This window comes from Perissodus microlepis, chromosome 13, assembly GCF_051167445.1.
Source record: "Perissodus microlepis isolate ML-2025 ecotype Zambia chromosome 13, ASM5116744v1, whole genome shotgun sequence".
Taxonomy (NCBI): domain Eukaryota; kingdom Metazoa; phylum Chordata; class Actinopteri; order Cichliformes; family Cichlidae; genus Perissodus; species Perissodus microlepis.
The window spans coordinates 13,429,254-13,451,366 of NC_140473.1; the positions used below are offsets into that span (position 1 = coordinate 13,429,254).

The following is a 22,113-nucleotide window of genomic DNA, read 5'->3' on the forward strand; positions in this document are numbered from 1 at the left end:
GGTCACAGAGTCTGTTCGCCTCATCAGTTGCTGAAGCAAGCCACATTAGAGTCACAATTTAAGGTGACATTCAGAGGTGGCATTGTATTTTTAGCAACTGATGAACTGCCAGTCCTTGAAGTATCAAAGGTATAACTCCCCATTGTCTAAGACTGTGAATGATACAGTAGCTTGGAGTATTATTCATTCATCTATTTCCTACACGGCTTATTCTTTTAGAGGTGTTGAGAAGCAGAACACCTTTTATTTACTTTTTAAGGACCACACACAAACTGGTGGAACTTGTAGAAGCACATGTATGTGATGACACATAACCACATACCCTAACCATAAAAAGCTTCATATATACACTGAATTAACTAAAGGTATTCAAATGCTTATTAACGCAAATATCTAATTAGTCAATCAGCAGCTCGATGCATTTAGGGATGTAAATATGGTCAAGAAAATCCAAACTGAGCAATGGAGAACAAAGGTAATTTCAGTGACTTTGAAGTTGGCATGGCTGTTAGTGCCAGACGAGCTGGTCTGATTATTTCAGAAACTGCTGATCTACTGCGATTTTCCCACATTACTCTCTCTAGGGTTTCGAGAGAATGGCCCCAAAACAGTGAAACTTTCCACTGAGCAGCAGTTCTCTGAGTGAAAATACCTTGTTATTGTTAGATTAGAATGACCAGAATCCTTTGAGCTGATAGAAGGCCAGCAATAACTCAAGTCATTACCACCAAGGTTGTACCAAGCCAAAACCACCAACCAACCAAAAGAGCATCTCTGAACACAACATACCAAACTTAAACACAACAGCAGGAGACCACACTGGGTGCCACTCTTCTAAGTACAGGAAACTGAGACTACAGATAGCATGGATGGACTGTCAGAAATGAACAGCAGAATATTTTTAATATATCTGATGTGTCTCAATTTCTGCTGCATCACTGAGTTAGTAGAATTTTTCCATAAACCACGTGTTGTAATGGTTTTGGGCAAAATTTTCTTTTTAGACTTTGGGCCATCTTAATACCAATTGAGCATTGTTTAAACACTCTTGTTACTGGCCATGTCTATCCGTTTTTGACCACAGCATACCATCTACTGATGGCTGCTTCCTGCAGGAGTTCTCTATTCTCGCCTCCACTGGCATCACATCTTAATATCAGTATGGCTTAAATTATTGAGGAATGGTTTCCAGCGCCTTGTGTAACTATGCCACAAAGGATTAAGGCAGTTTTGAAGGCAAAAAGAGGTCCAGCCCAGTACAGCAAGGTGTAACTAATGAGGTGGCCGGTGAGTGTACTGTAGTCATCAGATCATTATTATTAGAATTTTGTCAATTAAATTATTGCTTCTACTGTTACTATAAAAGATACAATTACTGACCCTTGCATCAAACCTTTAAAGCATAATGAAACTATGTTAACAAATATGAATTTCTTAAATATGGGAGAACACAGCACAGTGAGGTTCATCCTACTATCCACCACACTGGTAGTCTTAATGAGAATCCTCAATTTCATTCTCTGACCAGCAATTTAAAAAAAAGCAGAAAAAAATCCTATGAGCACTACTTTGAGTTGTATTTTTCTTTAGCTTTAGACATGACTGTCCTTTTGGGGGGATTACTGTAGTGTCTGAGCAGAGAGGGGAGGGCTGATGGTTATGTCATTGTTTGGACTGAGTGGGAACCTCCCATCACAGATGTCAACTTGAACTGCACCCATGACACCCTATAGGGTTCAACAGTTACCGTGTCCCACCCCCGTTACACCTGCTCTGTGGGCTGAGCAGGACTGTACCCCTCTACACCGGCCAGGCTGAATATTTAGGGACAAACATCTTTAAAATATCTGCCTCTGATAGCTGTAATTCCCCTTTTACTGTTGATATCAACACTATGTCAATATTGCACAATGTAGGCCTAATCCAAAAAGCTCTTAAACATGTAAGATGATTACAGAGCAGCTATAGTGTTGTTTGACAGCTTACGTAACACGCATATTTTCCTCTATCTCCTATTTTTAATATGAGATATCCATACTTTGCACACAAGCTGTTGTCTTTTCTTTTCCGCCGTTCCCATTAGTTGTTCTTTTCTGCAGCCTCTGAAACTGCCTCTGCAGCCTGCCATAATCCCTGATCATGAATCCCTAACTCCCTGAGTAAACTGGTACTAGATGTGGCCGCAGATCCATGGTAACAAAATTCCACAGGGCATACCCTGGCTTTCCAGCGTTGCTGCTAAATCTCATCTGTTATCTCAGTAAACCTAAGCTTCTTCCGCTCATATGCCTCATCTGCTGCATCTTCTTATGGTGAAGGGAGTTCTGCCATGTGAAAAAATAGCCCACAGACTGCTGGACCAGAGTACTAAGAAAAATCTTGGTGCATGGCTGAAATTATAAACCACTGTAAATGTGACCTTTTTTTAAAGCACATCCTGCTTTTGACTATATTATGTTGTTTAAACATAATAGAACAGCACATGTGTAGGGTCAAAGTAATGCAGTATTCACTCGCTTCAAATATACTTAAAGGGTATGCTAAGTGTATCGTCTTGCACAGCAAACATCAGATATTATTCCTTATTACTCAACAAATGTTTCTTGTAGGAAAAAGGTCTGCTTTGATACAGTAAACCTTTTTTTATCAGCCACAAAGTACGGTATACAGATATACATTTTTTTTCAACAAAGCAAGAAAGAGGAGGAAATGAAAGCGCATTACTAGGGTTTGCCTGTTCAGGTTTAAATTAAAAATTCAGAAGGCAGATAGGGGGGTGGAGGACACTGAGCATCATCGACTGTGCTTCAAAATGGGGCCAATCCTCCCGCTGACCCACAATTGGGTCAGTTTTGCCCTTGTTTCTTAAATATATAGAGGAGCAGCCTTAATTCCATGACTTATATTAGATACTAGTGGCACTGATTTCAGGGCTTCCGTTTCTTGTGGTCCAGCATCGCTCGAGTCAGATTGCATGTGTTACATCTTTTCTTGCAGGTTTTCAAGGAAAGAGTTGTGAAGTTGACATAGATGCTTGTGCCCTGTCCAACAACACATGCCCACCAAATACTGAGTGTTTGGATCTCCCTTATGGGCTTGAGTATACCTGCTGTGTACCCTGTCCTCAGCACCTTCAGGTGTGTGAAAAAATCTTAACGTGCTTTTTTTTTGTCCTCGTCTACTGTCTGCAAACATAAATAAGCTCAGTTCTCAGTAATATCATTTTGTGGATTTTTTTTATTTTATATAAGTTTTATTTTTTTATGCTAGACAAAGTTTTCATATCTCGACAAACTAAAACTTTAGAAGGTGTGGGTTTCAGAGAGTCAGTGTTTTTTCCTAAATGGTGAATATTCTTTCATAATGGTTTTCTTTTGTGAATATTAGATTGGCACCAAATGATAATCCCTAAACACAGCAATCATCGGATGTTGCAGCTGCGCAATATCAATCAGCTTTAACGGCAAGAAAGTTTTATTAAATTCTTAATCGAGAAATCAAATGAAATTTTTCGTTGTGCGGAAAATAAAAACAATAAAAAGCAGAACAGCATAATGTTAACAGTTAGTTAACAGTGTAGTAAATGTTTGATTTTTTTTTAAATGCAGTTTCCATATGTAGTACATAAGAAATTATGTTGGAGGAAAGCAACGCTGGAATTGTCTTTTTGGATTGTGTTTGGCATGAACAATGTTTGCACATTTACAGAACTGAAAAGGCCACCTGACTTGGATGTGTATGTTTGTATGTGTATATTATGTATGTGTAAACAGAGAAAGTGCTTCAGATGACAGATGGAGATGATCGCTCACTGTGTAGCAATGCTTGTGTTGGCCCTTGTACAGAAGTGCCATGATGCCTGTATTATAGACCTTTCCACACGCAAGCTCTTCCACTGCCCCTTTGTTTTTCCCCGGTGGCATCCACCCATCCACGTGCTAGCAGGTGTACTTTTTTTTTCCTCCCGGGAGGTTTAGCCTTCAGTGACCATTGATCTTGTCTTGTATGACATGTAGCTGCTACATGGAATCCCGAGTGACCCCAGTATAAAGCATGAATCAGTATTCATGACTTTGTCGTGCGATTTTAATGAAGCTCATTTTCAGGGATCCAGGGGCAAGAAATGATTCGGAAAAAAAAGATGGTTATATTTTCTTTAATCTGAATAAGCTCAGCCCCATTTAAAATATCATACAAAATAAAAGAGTTTCCTTTTTGCACATGAAACAGCATATCTGGTTTCATGATGTGTGTATCTAAAAACATCTATTTCCAATCAACAGCCTTGTGCCTTTGGAGGACGCTGTGTGTTAAATAACAGCAGTGCTTACCGATGCATCTGTACCCCTGGATGGTCTGGGCAGGACTGCCGCGTAAATGTCAACGACTGTATTGAACATGGGTGTCAAAATGGAGGCACTTGTATGGATGAGATTGATGGTTACAGGTTAGTGTTCAAATCCTGATGGTCTTGGGACTGTTCTGCCACCAGAATGTCAATGATTGTAAAAGCTGTTACATTTACTGCTCTTTTCCTTCAGGCTTGAAAGAATTCTTCTAACTCTATACAGTATTAAGAGATTCTCTTTGATCTGTTGCTAGCTGCCTTTGTCCTAGAGGATACACAGGCATCTACTGTGAAGAGGACATTGATTACTGTGTTGACCACCGCTGCTCTGAACATGGTTTTTGTCTGGACCAGCAGTATAACTTCACCTGCCGTTGCATGCTTGGATTCGAAGGACCGCTTTGCGAAGTGGAAATAAATGAGTGCCACAGCCTCCCTTGTTTAAATGGTGCCACCTGTGTGGACCTAATCAGTGATTATCGGTGCCACTGTCCCCCAGGATTTGAGGGTATGAGACCATCTGATGTGAATGCAGTGCTGTTTACAATAATTAATAGTACCAGTGACAGGAATATGAGGTTTTGGAGCAGTTTTTAGTGTGCAAACGTTAATTATGGAGCATATAATTAGCAAGTTTATCATAATTTTTAATGAGTAAAGCAATAAAATGTAAATTTTATAGGCAGTCATGTTAAAGAGAATTTTTTTAAATGACTCTTTGCAGTCCTGTGAAAAACTAAGTGCCCCCTTACTGCATCCATGTAAATTAAGATGGTAAGTAACAGCAAGGGGTGATGAGGAAGTGTGTTTGACTGACTGATCATTAGTAATTGTGAACACCTCTATAATAATAGAAGGTTTGGCTTTCGCTTTTCTGCACCGTTCAGGTGTCACAATCTTCCCAGGAGTGTGGGTGTCTAAACAAATTCACCCTAAGGTAAGATTATGCAATGCTTAGAGAAACTGCAAGAGCTACATCTCAGATTCTGCAGGTCTTAATTTGCATTTATAATATTGAAGTTAACGGCAATACAATAAGAAAAAGACTGAGTGATTACGGCTTGTTTGTAAGGTTTTACAGGAGAATGCCTCCTCTCTCCAAAGAGAACATGGCAGTACATTTTAAGTCCAAAGCGGAGATTTGTGCTGATAACCAAACACATATCAGCACTAACATCTCTTACCAAGTGTCAGCACGGTGGTGGAAGGGTCATGAATTGGATTTGTTTTGTAGCCAAGGGACTTGGGAACTTTCCAGTCATTGAGTTGACAATGAACTCCTCTGTATTCCAGAGTATTCTAGAGTCAAATGTGAGGCCATCTGTCCGAGACCCAAAGCTTGACAGAAATTGGCTCGACCCAAACAACAGGGCAGTGATCCCAAGCACAGCAGCAAATCTGTGGCAGAAAGCAAAGAATCACTTGATCAAAGAATCAGCCATTCATGCAGCTTTGTGTTAACAAGACCAGCAAACAGCCAAAACTTCAGCTTTAATAAAGTTGCCTAATAAAGTGTCCTCAAATGATGTACTTACTTTTTCACAGGACTTCTTTGAGTTTTCTTAATCTTTTTCCCCCCACATGACTTTATCTATATATGGTCTACATCTTGCTGCCTTCACCGAATTACGTTTTTCCCACGAGTATCCAGTTCCATTCCAACTTTTCATTATATCACTAAGCACTGCAGAGTGAAAATAACTGTTAGCTAAATAACAAAAATGAAAAAGATTCAGAGTGTGAGGAAAAATCCTAGAAATATTCCTACAGAGTGTCAAACACACGCCTGATCACCTACATCAGAATTCCCTACAAAGGAGAGATTTGCAGCTTCTCATTTCAAGTTGTTGAATTGCACTTGTGCACTGGGGCTGCTGTCTCATATACTGCTGTTAGAAACCCTTGCTGTTAAGGGGCCTCTGAAGAAATGCTACGTGCATGGCTTATTGGCTTTGCAAGTGATGGTGCAGCTGCTGTGGTAGGTCAATAGAGAGGAGCAGCTAAACTCCTGTGTGAAAACATCAACCTTAACTTGACCGTCGTTCACTGCATCATTTGCTAGTTTGACATTCGGTTGGATCACCTGTATCTAAAGAGCAATACAAGAGATTAAGAATATTGCATCAGTGGTTTTATAATCTGAACACTCTAACAGCTCTCAGAGTATACATCACTGTGGTCCCTGAATTATTTGCATAAAGAGATAAACAAACAAAAAATCACCTGGTGGGTTTTTATATTTAAAATTTTAAAACTACTTCACCTATTACTTATTCAGTACCAACCTGATTTACAAGTGATGTGAATGTGTAAACAGCGGTGAATTAAAGTAAAATCAGTTAGTTAAGCTAATGGGGGTGGCTGGTTTACTATTGAACTGGGTATACAATATCTAGTAGAGAATGTATGTGCAGGTACAGTCAGCAGATGCTTTAATTATCTGAGTACCTTACAGTACATGATTAAGGTAGTGCCCACCAGTGTATGGGGTCATGATGGTGAAAGTACAATTACCTTTGGTATAGACAGCCGTGCAGATAGACGAGCAGTGCCCGAGGATGTCTGGCTGTTAGTTCTCTGAGCTCTCTGGCTCACCGAGAACTAAGAGGGCTGAAATATTGCCAGAGGCCAGACCTGGCGGAGCTTTAAATTTGTCAGTAAAAATCTTTAATCAATTCCGTTCCTAACTTGCCCTGAGGATACTAAAACCAGGGCTATGGCATTTATGCATACACGCAAGCAGCAACATGCTGAACACATAATCATTCAATCACATTTTGAGCCGCTAGAATCAGAAGTAATCAGCTGCCTCATGAAATAAAACCAGGTGCTGGTTTATTGATGTGATTCGAGGACAATAAGCAGAAATTTGTACTGCATATGTTCTGATTGTTGTTCTGGTTGCAAATATGAGTCACATGTTGGACTTCACTGGAATAATTGTTAAACTGGCAGGCTGACAGTCACATCTGGGGTAGAGACATATTTAAAGTGTTTTGTTTTGTCCTGTAATATTGAATAAACCCCTGCAGGAAGGATCTGCTCTGAAAATGTAAATGATTGCTGGCCGCAGCCTTGTCTAAATGGAGGTTCATGTATGGATCTGATAAATGACTTCATTTGTCACTGTCCAACTGGTAAGTATCGTCTACTTGTGTATAACTAAGTATGTTTATAAAAATATCATGCTATTAATTTTCTCTATCGTTTACCATGGGAATAGCTGAAAAGTTGATTACTTGCAGTTACATCCAACTTCTTTGTTTGCTTCTCACTTTTTTGTTTAAAATGCACAAAGTTACCAGAGATCTTTGTTCTTCAGAAAGTTTCAATGCAAGAAAAAGGTTCTACCTGAGGCAACTATAAATTGGTATTGCAGATTGGGGTTACAAAAAATAACTGTTAGCATTTTAAAATTTACTTTTTATAACCACGGTTGAAACTGATTGCCAGTAAACCCAGAAAAAAGATACGGCCTTTCCTGTTTTGTAAAACACTGATTTGTCCACATATACAGTAATTCAGCTTCTGCTTACTGTAGGTGTGAGTTTGTTCTTTAATCAGGTTTTCCACATTTAGCATCTATTTATAACAAATGTTATAAGAAGGGTCCATAATCAGTCCATGAGAGAGGGAGGTCCTGTAGTCCTTCGAGAGCAGTGGTAATAAAATACTGATTCATTACTTGATTGCGCGTCAGAATGCCACAGCCAGGCCGCTTGGCATAACACGTCCAATGTCACATTGAACTGCAAACAACCACAATCCACAAAACAGGATTTACAGATAAATATTTGAAAATAAATCCCACAAAACATAGGTGCTGACCGGACAAGAAAAAACACTTTGGTGTCGAGCAGTAGGTCATTTTGCCCATTTTTTTTTTAAATATATAAAATAGTAGAAAAGTTGTATACAATATGCAATTCAAGTCACTTTGGTTCATTTTTTTTTTTTAAGCACCAAATCCCAACCACAGTTGCCTCAAGGCGCTGAATAAACAAATAAATAAACACATGTAGTTGAATTAAAAGTAACTTGAAACAGCGCCTGTTATACGGTGTATTTTATGGCCTTATGGATATTAAAAAATGCATCACTGTAAATAATCTGATCTTATTATTTTCTGCCTTTTTCTCAAATTAGATTTTGTCAAAAACAGAACACCAGTGTGTGAGTAATGGTTCCATTACGGTTATAATTTCACTGACAGATTTACAGACAGGTGCTTTTGATCACTTTATCCCGTGAGAAATTTAATTAAATAAAATAATCTGTTAAACATACATGCTTCCTACTACAAAAAGCACACAGAAAGAATCAGACAAGATCTCCTGTTTGTGTTCAAGTCCATTCCTGCCACCTTGTCTTGTTTGGAGCTACAGTCCATCATATATGTGTTTTCCAGTTTAGCTTGAATTGGGTGGCAGTATTTTTATTTTTTTTTCAAATGTATATGAAACAGAATTAGATTAGAAGAGTTGTAAAGATTATTCAATCAAGACTGGCCAGTCTTATAAATGTGTTGTTTTAGAGACAGAAAAAAAAGTCTAAGCTGCATCTAGATGGGTAAACACACACACTGATTGGCAGTTGTGCTCATTTGTTAATTGCAGCTGTATTTCCTGGGGGATTCCCAAGTTCTGTGAAGATGGTACTTGTTTAACTCAGCAACTTCCCACATTCTGAAGATATAATATTTTAGTTAAGAAGAAATAGCAAAATAATACTGCAATACAGCACTGACGTCTCGCTGTTCCAATTTTAAAAAAAAGTGCACCAAATTTTAAGGAATTGAGAATGTTGTAAAATAAACCAAGGTGTAAATGTGCAAGACCTAAACTGATTCATACAAATGCAGCTAGTTGCTTTATTAACATTTAACATGAACTAAAGGCTAAATGGTGTTATGGCAGATTACCTGAATTGAATTGTGTATGCACTCAGTGACCACTTTGTTGGATGCACCTTGCTAGTACCTGACATTTAAGTACAACAAACTTATTCAAGAAAGCAGTTTGAGATGATTTGAGCTTTGTGACATGACGTGATATTCTGCTTCAAATAGCCATTGGAAGATGGAAACAATGTGACCATAAAGGGATGGATGTGGTTTAAAAGATCATCAGTTGGTATTAAGGGGCTCAATCTGTGCCAAGAAAATATTCCACACACCACTGCCTACAAGCCAAAAATGGATCTATGCTTACACCCTACCATTTGAATGTCTGAACAGAAACTGACACTTACCAGACACGGCAACCTTTTTTCTAATTTTCTGTTGTCCAGTTTTGGTGAGCCTGTATGAATTGTAGCCTCAGATTCCCGTTATCAGCTCACAGGAGTGGCGCCCAGTGGATTGTGTGCTCAGTGAGGATCTTCTGCATACCTTGGTTCTAATGCATGGTTCTTTGGGTGACTTTGCCTGTCCTAGCAGCCTGGCCATTCACCTCTGACATGAACAAGGCACTTTCACCAAGAGAACTGCCGCTCTTTTTTGGACCATTCTCTGTAAACTTAACCTGGCTGTGTATAAAATCCCAGTAGATCAGCAGTTTCTGAACTGCTCTGCCCATCTGGCTCCAACAACCTTGCCATGTTCAAAGTCATTTAATACACCTTTATTCTCGATTCCGATGTTCGGTTTGACGTTCAGCAGCTCTTCTTGACTATGTCTACGTTCCTAAATGCATTGAATTCTTACCTTGTAATTGATTGGCTAATTAGATAGCTCTGAACAGTTATACCTAACAATGTGGCCAGAGAGTATAGTTTGTACTGTACCATGTTACCTAACAAGCAGATCATTAATGAAGGCTAAACCCAAAACCTACTCAATGTAAATGCGTGTTTCATTAGAATATCTTGTGGGTATGAATTTTGAAACCATAAGAAATTTTTTATAATTTTTTTTCATTCATCTGAGGACTGAGCCACTAGTAGGTGTCAGATAGGATAGGGAGTCCCACTTGGAGATGGTGACACTGTAAATGTGACATTCCTTCATGCAACATTAACCTCAGAGTGAACTGCATGCACAATTGGTTATTAAACACTTCTGAAACACTCTGTTGGAGGCAATAGCTGTCCATTAACTAGCCAAGGCAATACATAATTTAATGGGAAAAAGGGTAGTTGGAAGGTCATCAGATGTGCTGGTGGAAAGTAAGCTGGTCTGGATTCAGGTTACAGTCTAAAGAAAGTGAAGTCCACTTCTAGCTAAATGCATTACACAATCCAAGAGAACTGACGGCAACTTCACACAGATATTTGCGATGGAAATATAACTAGACTAGCACTATCATATTTTTTCAGTATTACTCCATATTAGTTTTGCCCATATTAAAAGGTGATCTATTTTAAGACTCTTCCCATTCATATTTATCTATATTTGGAAACGTTTAATGCATACCAGTCTCCAAATCTGTTTGTTCTTTATTTGCAGCAGTAGACATTGACAGAGGTATCTATCAGTGACATGCAGATGTGCGTGTGTAGGGGTAGATAATGTGATATAGATCAGTCCAGTGCGGTAGGTCCCTGTCAATGATTCACTCAATTAGCATACTGCATAGCAGGTAGATTGCAAGGAGAAAAATCAATACGTCCATTAATCTGCTGAATAAAAGCTGTCTTTATCTAATAAAACATACAGCCATAAAGGGGTGTTGCATTTTGTGTGTTTATGTATTCAATGCTTGTGCCTTGATTCCTCAAGGTTTTGCTGATTTTTGCTTTTGCATTGTTTCAGGGTTCAAGGGGAAAGATTGCTCTTTGGATATTGACCTTTGCTCGTTTGGAATGTGCAGTGAACATACATTAAAATGCACCAAGACCAAGGATGGACAGAATTTCTCTTGCACGTGTGAAAGAGGTGAGCAAGTCTTTTAACAGGTTAAAAGTAAGCACACAAATCTGTGTTTTGCCTGCTTATTTGTCCACATAATTACAGTGAAAAAATTCCATAAAAATGAAATTGCCTCCACTGACTCACTGGTAAATTAAGCTTCACAAATGTCAGTTATCTGCAAATTATTATTATTTCATTAGAAAGATCATCACTTCATGCCTTACTTTACTGCAGAAAAAGTTCTTCTTTTAGATCATATATTAACATTTGCACCTACGCTGATGCATTATGTTTTTTAAGTTCCAAACAGTCTGATAAAAAATGCTGATTTTCAAAGGATAATGTCACGGTTTCTTAAAAAAAAAAAACAACTTAATTTTGTTTGTGTGCCAGTCAAATCTCTTGGATTCCCTTCCATGTGGATGTCACTGTTATCACAGCATGTCGCTGCCAGAAGTGACAGGGATAAGACAAGAGTAAGTGGAAGGGGCTTGATCTCTAAGATACTCTGAAGCTTGCCAGGGTTATCCAGGCTTCAGAGACTTACAAGTCAGTAGCGTGTGTGAGTTTGGTACTGTGTAAGTACACACAGGGGGAATCATGCAGTTTTTTTTTCTGGATGCAGTTAGGGTACTTGGAATAATAAACATTTGCTAGCCATACCTGTCATAATTCAGCCAACACTAGTCCTCAGCAGCACCTCTATCTCTGCAAACGAATGGTTGTTACATAAAAGTCCATGTAACCTAATCAATAACCGTAACTTCATTGCATTTATGCTCGGCAGATGTCACAGTGAAGGATCGTGAGTGATTTCTTATGTAAATGCAAGCAACCTGCAGCTAGCTGCTCTCCCTAAAACACTTCTCAAGGGCAAGCTGTGAGATGCTGTTTTGTTTAGATATTTCTTGTCGACAGTCTTGGCATCCATATTATCTAATGCTTTTGAACCTAAGGTGTTGTAAAACATGTTACTCATGCCCCTCACTATACTCACTATCCCACGCTGCCAACTTTTTGACCTAATATTTAGTACATACGCTAAAGCACACCCATCCGTGGTCTGAGAATGAACTCAGATTGGTCGATTTTGCATGCAAATGTGTAATTTCTATATGAATAAAATATGAAAGTTGATTGGGAAATGTTTCATTTTGCACTGGCATTACATTAAGAGAGTTTAGTGAATGAAGTTATTTAACTCAGGATTGTAGAACACAGCAGCTGGGTTTGTTTTCTTCTGTTTCTCTTCGTTTTAACCCCGTGACTTTTATTGTGCAAACTTATAAACTTATAAACTTTTCCTGCAGTAAGACAGATTCCTTGTCCTTTTAATCTTTGCTAAATTTCTAATTGTGAAGGGCATCTTCAGACCGTTACATTTGGATAACTGTGTGTGAAACATTGTGTACACTCAAACAACTACTCTGTGGCAGATAAGTGGGACATTAACCCACACACAGCTTGTGTAGCACCAGAAATAATGTGCTTAAAACACTGGCATGTTTCCTCTTTGTAATGGCCCGCGTGAGTGTGCTTACATGTGTGCGCTGATGCATGTTATTTGTTTTATGCGGTTCTCTTTGTGTATTGATTGACTTTGATCTTAAAAATCACTGGATTTGGCTTGTTTAATGTAATAAATCAGAAGGGCAATGACTGCCTCTTATTAAACATGATTAAATGATCCAGTGAGCTGAGTCTGCATGTGCCCAGCAAGTTCTTTGAATCAATACGAGCTTTGAAAACCAGCTTTTGTTTGTGAAAACAAAGTCATGTTGATCCTAATTGACTGAGAAATAAAACCAGGCAAAAAGGATTCCATTAACGCTTTTTTTTTTTTTCTTTCTACATATGCTGCAGGGTTTGGAGGGTCATTTTGTGAAGTAAATCTTAATGAGTGCCAGTCAAACCCATGTCAGAATGGTGGCATTTGCGTGGATGGCATTGACATGTATCAGTGCTTATGCTCAGAGGGTAAGTTGTAAAGCAATTATATGTCCCAATAGTCAAGATAATATGATTATATTGCTTATTCAGACTTTGTTGGTTTTTAAGTGGGCAGTCAAGCAATTGCAGTCCTAAAGTTATAACCATGGTTTAACCCTTTAAAGCCGGTCGGAGCGGGCGCGCTCCATTTTGCGCAACTACTTTTAAATCCCGGTAGCACTGCAACCACGTGAGCTAGCGCAATAATTTTTTTTGCATATGAAACCGGAGGAGTTGTACTTACATCTTATGCCATCAGCTTGTCCTAAGTCACAGTTTCCTTCCACATAAAGCTTTGCAAAAACTGCATAAACTATGAACTATCGCATGTCCGCCATGACCTGCCCGAAACCGGAAGTGACGTCATTTTTGCGGAAATGTAGGTTTTTTTTACCATCAGGGCCTCATGAGCCTATACTGGTGTTTTTAAAAGTTATGTTTGACTTTATGACTTTCTGTGTCATTTCTGGGATGCTTAGGACTCATATTGCACTGCTGGAAATAGTTTATTTTGATGCATATGCTGTTTTTTTGCAAATTTGCACTATAATATTTATTTTAGTTTTTCCTGCAGTGTCTAAAAATTGGTGTATTTCAAAAATAAAACTATGAAGACACTCAAAATAAATTTCCTGTGGTGGGAAACTATTTTGTGCAACTTTTTTGTATTTACAGTTTTGAGGGATAAGCCTCTTAAATTTCTCTAACTAGAAATATATGTTAAAAAAACAAAAACGATTTTCAATTTTTTGGTAGTTTATTGCACTTTTTTGCAATTTATGTAATTACTATGCACTTAATGCATACATATTATTAAAATTTAGGCTGTAATGGTTGTATTGATGCATAGCAACTTGAAATTCTCCCAAAAATGGCACTACAACATGTAAAAATATAATATAAGCTCTGGCGGACTTGGTTCTATGGTAGGTCTTAAAGGGTTAAATGAAATAGCTATTCAGAAACACTTTTACATTCTTTTCTTTTTTCCATTTGGAGGTCGTTTTCTTATTCTTAGGGATAAATGGGCAAGCAGAGATGAAAAGACATTGACTTATTTCCGCTGCAGCTGTGATTCAAGTGATTCGCGAAGCGAGGCTTTTTATTTTTTGCTACAAGGAAAACTCTTATAAAAGTATCCAGGTGACAAAATGAGGGTACCATCACCATTTGTGTACTTTACTGTAGACTGATACTTACTGTAAGACATAATACTTTGTTTAAACAGAGTTGAATGTGGTAAAGAGTTTTTCTTAATTGCTTTGTCGCTTCTTCTGCCTTTTTTTAAAGTAGCCGAGCTCTAATTTCACAGTGATATCTACTTCAGTTTTAATCTCAGGAATCAAAACATCTGTAATAGTTTACTGTATTTTGAATAATTTTAGCAATTGCAACACATATTTTTATCTACCTTACAACAGTTTCTCCAAAATTCTCATCTTATGAGCTCATTAATGCATGAAATGAACTGAACCACCCCCTCCAGATTCCTCTCCCCTGCACAAAAAAATCTTTTCACTATGTCAGAAGAATGCACGGTACATTCAGTAAGTTTATTGCTTTCAAGTGAACAGTGGAATTCTTGTGCATTGCATTGCAGCACAGACTCTTTTAGATATATTGAATTTGTCCTGAACAAAAATGAAATAACTAGTGTTACCCACACAGGCCTTCACGGAATCTGCAAGGACTCAATTCCAGCACAACTACATAAGATTATTGTTCCCTGTCTCATTTGTCAGGATAGAATTTTGTCAAAATTGAAACGAAGCTAATAGAGCTAAGAGCAGAATTCAATTAAAATCTATGTAAAGGTACTGTACTCTCCCCAACAGCTGTTTTTTAACCATACAAAGCTGATTGCTAGCTTTACTCAGGATAATATTCAGTTAAACATTTTGAATCTCCTGGTTTGCAGTTCAAGGTTAGCAAGTATTTGCTTAGATTTCTCCGATCACATAAAATCATTCAATCAGAATTTGTCACGTGTGTCATTAGTGTAAAAGAAATAAATCACACCTATTTTTCCTGTAATTTCTTGGTCCGGTTGACATCTTACCTGTGAGACATACCTCTGATTAATCTGTGATTGTGGGTGAAGCCTGTTATGCATTTTTAATGAAGTCAGGATAATTGTCAAATTTTATGACTTGGAGAGAGGTGGAAATTGGTTCCATGGTCAGTTTGAGAAATGATGAGAATTTGACCTGCACCGATGGTGCTGATAGCCAAGCATTAGTCATGGGCCTCCTGTAGCTGCAGTGTGTGACAGTGCTAATGATAGTCATTTTGTAGCGTGACCACACGGTGGAATATATTTATGAGGGACTAAAATGTCAGAAATTGGCAGCATTCACTTTTACATGATGACTTCAACCTTTTATTTTTTTAAATATCAAATGTAGTGAGATAACTCAGAATTAACCACCATGAAAAAAATCATAAACAGGTGAGCACGCAGAGTGAAAAAATACATCTTATTTTCCTGTGGCACAGTGTATTCTCTACCTTGTTAACTTGTGGAAAAAGTCATGTAAAATTAGATGAAAGCCATAAATTGCTTTGGGGTGTAATTTATTGGTAATTAGTATCTTTTCAAGTCTGGTGTTTACTGACATTCACACACCATATCTGATATGGGATTTTTGCTTTTCTTTCCATACGAGGACTTAAGGGGCTGAACTGTGAAATCAACTATGATGAATGTGTCCATGGATACTGCACCAATAACTCCACATGTATTGACCTGGTTGCAGACTATGAGTGCATCTGTCCTGCGGGCTTTGCTGGCGAGTTATCTGTGTTATCATTTTCACAGTGGGCCTTGATGAACATAGCTTAGTTCAATGAATGTTAAACAGCTATAACCATTAAAATATCTGGCTTTACTAATGTAAGAGTGTATCTAATTGATAATTAAAAATCCACACGTATAAGCTGAATATTGGATAAATCTGTCTACATATAGAACATGTGTTACAGAAATCCAAAACAGCACTTTATCCTCTTAATAAGCACAAAGTGCAAACATTTAAATTACTTTGGGTAATTTCCCTAACTAATACATGTTCATTTAGTTTTTTTAAATTAGGATATTAATAAACTTTCATTCTAACCCATATATGTTTAACAAAGAAAACCCAAACATATTTTTCAATAAACTATGTGTGCTTTTAGCGGTGAGAAAAAAACTTGATAGACACTAAAAGTGCAAAGATATGGCAATTACACAGCATTATCTCCCCTACTGACTTCATTACTAAAACACACACTTCTCACTTTAATGGTCTTTCCTCGCTACAGTCAAATTCATTTGTGTGTCACCTTGTTGAGACGTTTCTGTATGTTTCCAGTCCTATCGTTCATCATTACTGTGATAAATTAACAATCTTGTTAACAATGTTTACCTTTTCAGGAAAAAAATGTTCATTGTCCGACTCTCCGTGTACACCAGACCTCTGCAAAAATGGAGGAACCTGCTCCTACAGCTTGACTGGGGAAACGCAGTGCATTTGTCCGGCAGGTATTGAACGAGCCTTTTTACACAGCAGACTGGCATACATTTATTTAACCTTTGTTTTGACATATTGATCAGACATACTCATTGCTCCAGTCACTAATCTATAAATGTTGAACAGTGGGCTTCATAAAAAATAGTATTAAGTTATTTAATCGATGTAGCCACACTGAGCATCACTTAATTAGACGCCCAATCCCTTTTGTAACTTCAGTCATTAGTGCACATTAAAACATATCATACATAACATATTCAGATTGGTGAAAAGGCTGACTGTATGTTTTTCTGTACTATTTCTGAAGTCTCTCTTTGGCTTTAGTGATTTATGACTGGTTGAATTATGTAAATCAGCAAGGACTAAAAATCCTGGCAATGACATATTTACATGAAATCACAATTCATGATTTTTGACAGATGTGGAACAGCTTACTGTACACAGCACATAGCATCAACCATGCCTTTGATCCCACCTCTTACAGGATACCTTGGCAAAGATTGCTCCTCATCGGTAAACCAATGTGTGTCAAATCCCTGCGACCCCGAGGGAACCATCCTCTGTGAAAAGCTGGAAAATACTTCTAGATGTGTGTGTCAACATGGGTACACTGGGCGGCACTGCAAAACACCTATAAACCACTGCGTTGATGGCCTGTGTCAACATGGTTCAGCGTGTGTCAATCTATCAGGAGGGTTCAAGTGTGATTGTTTACCAGGTGGGTTCATCACTCTGCAGGGGCTTGTTTCAGGTGCAGTATTTCCTTGAATGAATCATGTATATAGCAGACACACTCCCAGTTTGAGCCTTTCACTTGTTCAGCTTTCTTCTCTGTGGGAGTCTAATCTCTTTGGCCTTAAGCAACAACACATAACAGTCTTATGAAATGTGTAAGTCAAGGCTCAGTTCATCAGGTTGTGAGCTGACTTCAAAGCAGTGGTGACGTTTAGGATTCCTCTTTGCCCACGTAGACTCCACAAGTCTTCCTTTAGCAACGTATCCCTTTGATAAAATACAAGTAAGCACATCTATTATTATAACATGAAATATTTCAATCCGAAATTGCAGTCATTACTTCATTTCTATTTGATAAAAAATGCAACCTGTACAGGTGATTGCTGCACTTACTGTACTAGAAGTGGCCACAAAGAATTGTTATAACAAATGTTTAAACCTTCAGATCACACTGATAATTTTGGTACTTAGTAAAATGTTAATAAAATAGGACAATCTTTGCAAATTGTTTAGAAATGCTAAAACAATTTCATTAGCAACCAACTGTCGTCTACCTACAACATCCCGAATGACTAATTTCCTTCTCTAAGAAGTTCTTTCATAGCTTTAAGTGAACAGTGTGGAAGGCACTGAGGGTTCATTGCTTGTATGAAGTGCTGTGTTTTCATTTGAGAGTAAAACCAGTTGTTTTTTTTTTGTTTTTTTTTTAAAAACAGAAGAAAATTGTAGTTATAAAAAGCCTCAAACCAAACATGCTCATGACAAACATCTTACATTTTTAATGCATGTTGATTTTATGCTTAAAAGGTGCACTTTGGGGTTTTCTTGTAAAAAGGCTTATGTTTTCATTAATTATTTCTCCTATAACACACTGCAACAATAACTGCATCTCTTCCCTTAACATGAATTTTATTTAACCCTGCTCTGTTATTAACATTTGCTTCCTTGCAATCTTCTTCTTCCAAACCATTGTGGGTACTATGCATTGCTGTTTTATGGTATCAGCTTATCTTGCTCATGTGTGCACATGTGCAACCTTGCACAATAAATTATGTGCAGAAAAGTCCCAAAAACACTGTTTTTGTCCAAATTTCCACATAAATATTTACATTTTTGTTTTTCCTTAACAATACACTCAGTGTACGTTTTGTCATTTTCTCGAGTTATAGAGATAAATAATATAACTTTCAGAGATTTAAAAAAAAAACAAAAAAACGGTATGTTATCAAGCATCCTAAAGGGATAACTTTAAAGAAATGCAATGTAAAAATGATAGATCCCATAGAGTGTCTCACCCTTTTTCCACAGGTTTAACAGGACAGTTTTGTGAGATAAACATTGATGACTGTGAAAAAGAGCCATGTGGAGTCCTGAGCATTTGTAAAGACACTTTGAACGGCTACAATTGCTTCTGTGCACCAGGATTTATTGGTAAGTGAAAGCTATCTTGAAGTTATTCTTTGTGAGCTAAAGTGGCATTTTATTCACAGAAGCAATTTGTCAACATGCAGTCCTTCTTTTATATTTTCTTAGGAAATAATTGTGAGATTGAAGTGAATGAATGTCTCAGCCAGCCTTGTCGCAATGGAGGCTCCTGCGTAGATGAGCTCAACTCATTCAGCTGCCAGTGTCCCCCTGGGATCACAGGTATTTTATATGGTTCTTACCATGACTGCTCAAACTTATGTGTGACCTTTGTAAATAAAGCTGAGCAAGAGTCACTCAAAATAACTGGCAAATGTCTATAAACATTAGCAAGCATAGTGAAAATATAATATCCATATATTATGTAATTTATTGTTAATGCAACACGGAAAATGTATGTTTGTTTTTAACACAATGCCATGAATGTAAGATCATATAAATTTAATACACATATATGTATTTTATTCTTGTTCTGTTTTATTTACTATATATTTACAGCTTCCTTAAAAAGTATGTTTTAAAATATATATTAAACAGTGCTAGCAGTTTGATTTGTGATCCAATTTTGAGAAAAATCAAAGTGTTAAGAGTTTATTGCCCACAGCTGAAGTATGAAAATGATCTTAAAGTGCATAAAACTTTACAGGCTCGAGGTTGGATATGGTGCTTCTGAAGTTTCACTGAATGTATTTAATGTCTTATAGCCATAGCTCTTGAAAAATGTTTCCTTAAACAGGTTATACAGTAAGTTTAAATTGTAATGCTAAAATTGTGTAAATATTTCCTTGCTGTAAATGTAATTTTTGGAAACAAATATCTTTGGATTTGATGCCTCCAGATGTGGCTATTTTTAACATAAGTGTTGAGTAAAATAAGCGAAGGCAGTGTTTACTTTAACCCAACTACACTCTTGCTAATCAAAGGTATAAACATGTAGTCTGTGTTGTCAGAGGAGAGCCAGAGAATGTTTATCCTTCTGAGAACTTCAATGCTGCCATTAAATTTTTCACAGATTATTTAATACATCTGTGCAAAGTAGAAATGTTTGTTTGGTATTGTCATTAGCACAATAAGGGATTCATAAACTCATAAGATGTCAGTGTTTATCTAAATAAAATCTAAAAGGCTTTGATATTGACATTTCATGGGTTTTCTGAACTGAAATCTAGAGGAAACTTCATAAATTTTACCAAATACTGACTTGAAAAGTGTTATTCTCTGTTTGTAATTAAAGACATAATTGAGTCACCAAAATCAGAATAAATTCCCAGAATATAATAGAACATATGTCTTAGCAAATCTGCTTTAATAAAATGTTATGTAGCATTCATTACTGGACAAAAACTTTGAAAAAAAAACACAAAAACTTGGATGTCTCGACTGTGTTAAAGAGAGATCACTTAGATAATTATTTCTGGGAAAACTGACCATCACTATGGGCAGCAAGACTAATCCGATGTGTTAATGCTTCCATCATGCAAATCTTTAGAAAAGATCCACAAAGGAGGAGATGAGGTTAAAAAAACAAGCTCTATTGTTTATAGTGTTACAAGTGCAGCACAAACAGTACACTGTAATTACATGGAATGTTGGTGTAATTCAAAGACCCGTTATCATTTTGGCATTTCACACTATGTAACAGCCTCCTCTAAAGCTTACAGAGAGTAAATGTGCGAAACAGCGATAGTGAAGGAAAAAAATCATCTTGCTGCTTGGTTAGTTTGCTGCTAATCTGCTCTCTATTTTGAGCAAAAAACAAGGACAGAACAACAAGTCAATAGTCTGTATTCTATAGAATGTGTGTGTGCCCATCATTTTATTATGTACACCTGCTCATGTTTGTTAATGCAACTATGTAGGCATAGTCAAAATTACCTGTTGAGCATACATGCATATACACAACCGTCATGCCAAATAAAGCATATTTCTTTCCTTCCGTCAAATCTTTGCTGTATGGCACTTTTTGACCATTTGTGACTGCTGCTGCTTGTTAACATTATAGGCATCTACTGTGAAGTCAACATAGACGAGTGCACGTCCTCTCCCTGCCTGCACAATGCCACTTGTGTTGACCTAGTTCATGCCTACGGATGTCTCTGTATGTCTGGCTTTGCAGGTTAGTGAATGCACTTTGTGTGAATACTTCTGTAATGTGTGATGTGACATCCTATACATATATTTATTTTGCATAATGTGTGAATAGTTTTCCAGTACAAATAAACAGAGAAGCAATAAAACTTCACAAAAATGGGGGTTGTGGACGTGAACATGTCTCTGAGGTTGAACAAGTACTAAATCTGCAACAGATCTTGGGCTATGAAGCACTGTAGATACGTTTATGCTAACAGTTTATAGTTCAGACTCGCGACATGTGAACATGAATCTACAGCCATAGTCATTCCTCTGCTTTGTTGTATTTAGGTGTAAAATGGTAGTGCTTTTTGCTTTACATGTGGTGCTACGATGCTCACTGTTTATAGTGCAAAGTTGACTGTAGATTAAACCACAGGTAAGACTCCCAAACTTAAAGGTCAACCACAACAATGGCTTTTGAACTGTTTCCTAGCAATTTGCTAATAATTCTCACAGAGCAGGATTCACAGTGCAGACCCAAAAATAGAAGTGGTGCAGTGCTCAATCCTGTGAAATCTTACAAAGGAGGTGATTTCTCTTCTTTCTAAAATTCTTAAGGATTATGCATTTAAAACTTTTTTCTTTTTCTTTTTTTTCTTTTTGCATGTTGACAAATGATATGTAAAATAGAAAGAGGATGTTCTTGCTGCTCCAGCTACGTTGCTGCAGCACAGCAGGAAACCCTTTATGGTATTATAGCTCTGTTTAGCACTTCTTTCATTCTCTGTGTGTAGCATTAAGGTCCGCAATATCCCCTCCCCACAAAGAATGCCAAAAGTACATGTTGTTTATCCACATTCAATTTGCTTTTCTTCGTCAGATGAAAGATTGATGTAAAGTAACAGCAAGAACATGCGGTACAGCATAGATAATAATACAGAAAAGGTCATTTTTAATTGGTTGAATTACTGAATGTTTACATCGATCACTCTTCGGCATAGCATATTTATCAAGTTATGTTCTTTCCCGTCAAAGGTACAACATGTGAACTCGACATTGACGAGTGTGCTTCATCTCCCTGCAAGAATGGAGCCACTTGCATTGACCATCCTGGTAATTACTTCTGCCAGTGTGTGGCTCCATTTAAAGGTAATGAGCACTGAGGGAATGGGGACAAAAAG

At 37.5% G+C, this 22,113-nt stretch overlaps 1 protein-coding gene across 1 annotated transcript in view; it reads left to right on the forward strand.

The window, feature by feature from the left end:
* Positions 1-22,113, forward strand: part of eys (EGF-like photoreceptor maintenance factor) — a 159,481-nt gene that overhangs the window by 24,491 nt on the left and 112,877 nt on the right. Inside the window, exons 9-21 of the mRNA XM_084948199.1 lie at positions 2,998-3,137; positions 4,284-4,447; positions 4,603-4,856; positions 7,381-7,485; positions 11,100-11,222; positions 13,062-13,175; positions 15,854-15,976; positions 16,603-16,710; positions 17,184-17,417; positions 18,743-18,865; positions 18,968-19,081; positions 20,862-20,975; positions 21,968-22,081. Of these exons, the coding sequence (XP_084804325.1) occupies positions 2,998-3,137; positions 4,284-4,447; positions 4,603-4,856; positions 7,381-7,485; positions 11,100-11,222; positions 13,062-13,175; positions 15,854-15,976; positions 16,603-16,710; positions 17,184-17,417; positions 18,743-18,865; positions 18,968-19,081; positions 20,862-20,975; positions 21,968-22,081 (1,830 nt within the window). The remainder of the gene's footprint in view (positions 1-2,997; positions 3,138-4,283; positions 4,448-4,602; positions 4,857-7,380; positions 7,486-11,099; positions 11,223-13,061; positions 13,176-15,853; positions 15,977-16,602; positions 16,711-17,183; positions 17,418-18,742; positions 18,866-18,967; positions 19,082-20,861; positions 20,976-21,967; positions 22,082-22,113) is intronic.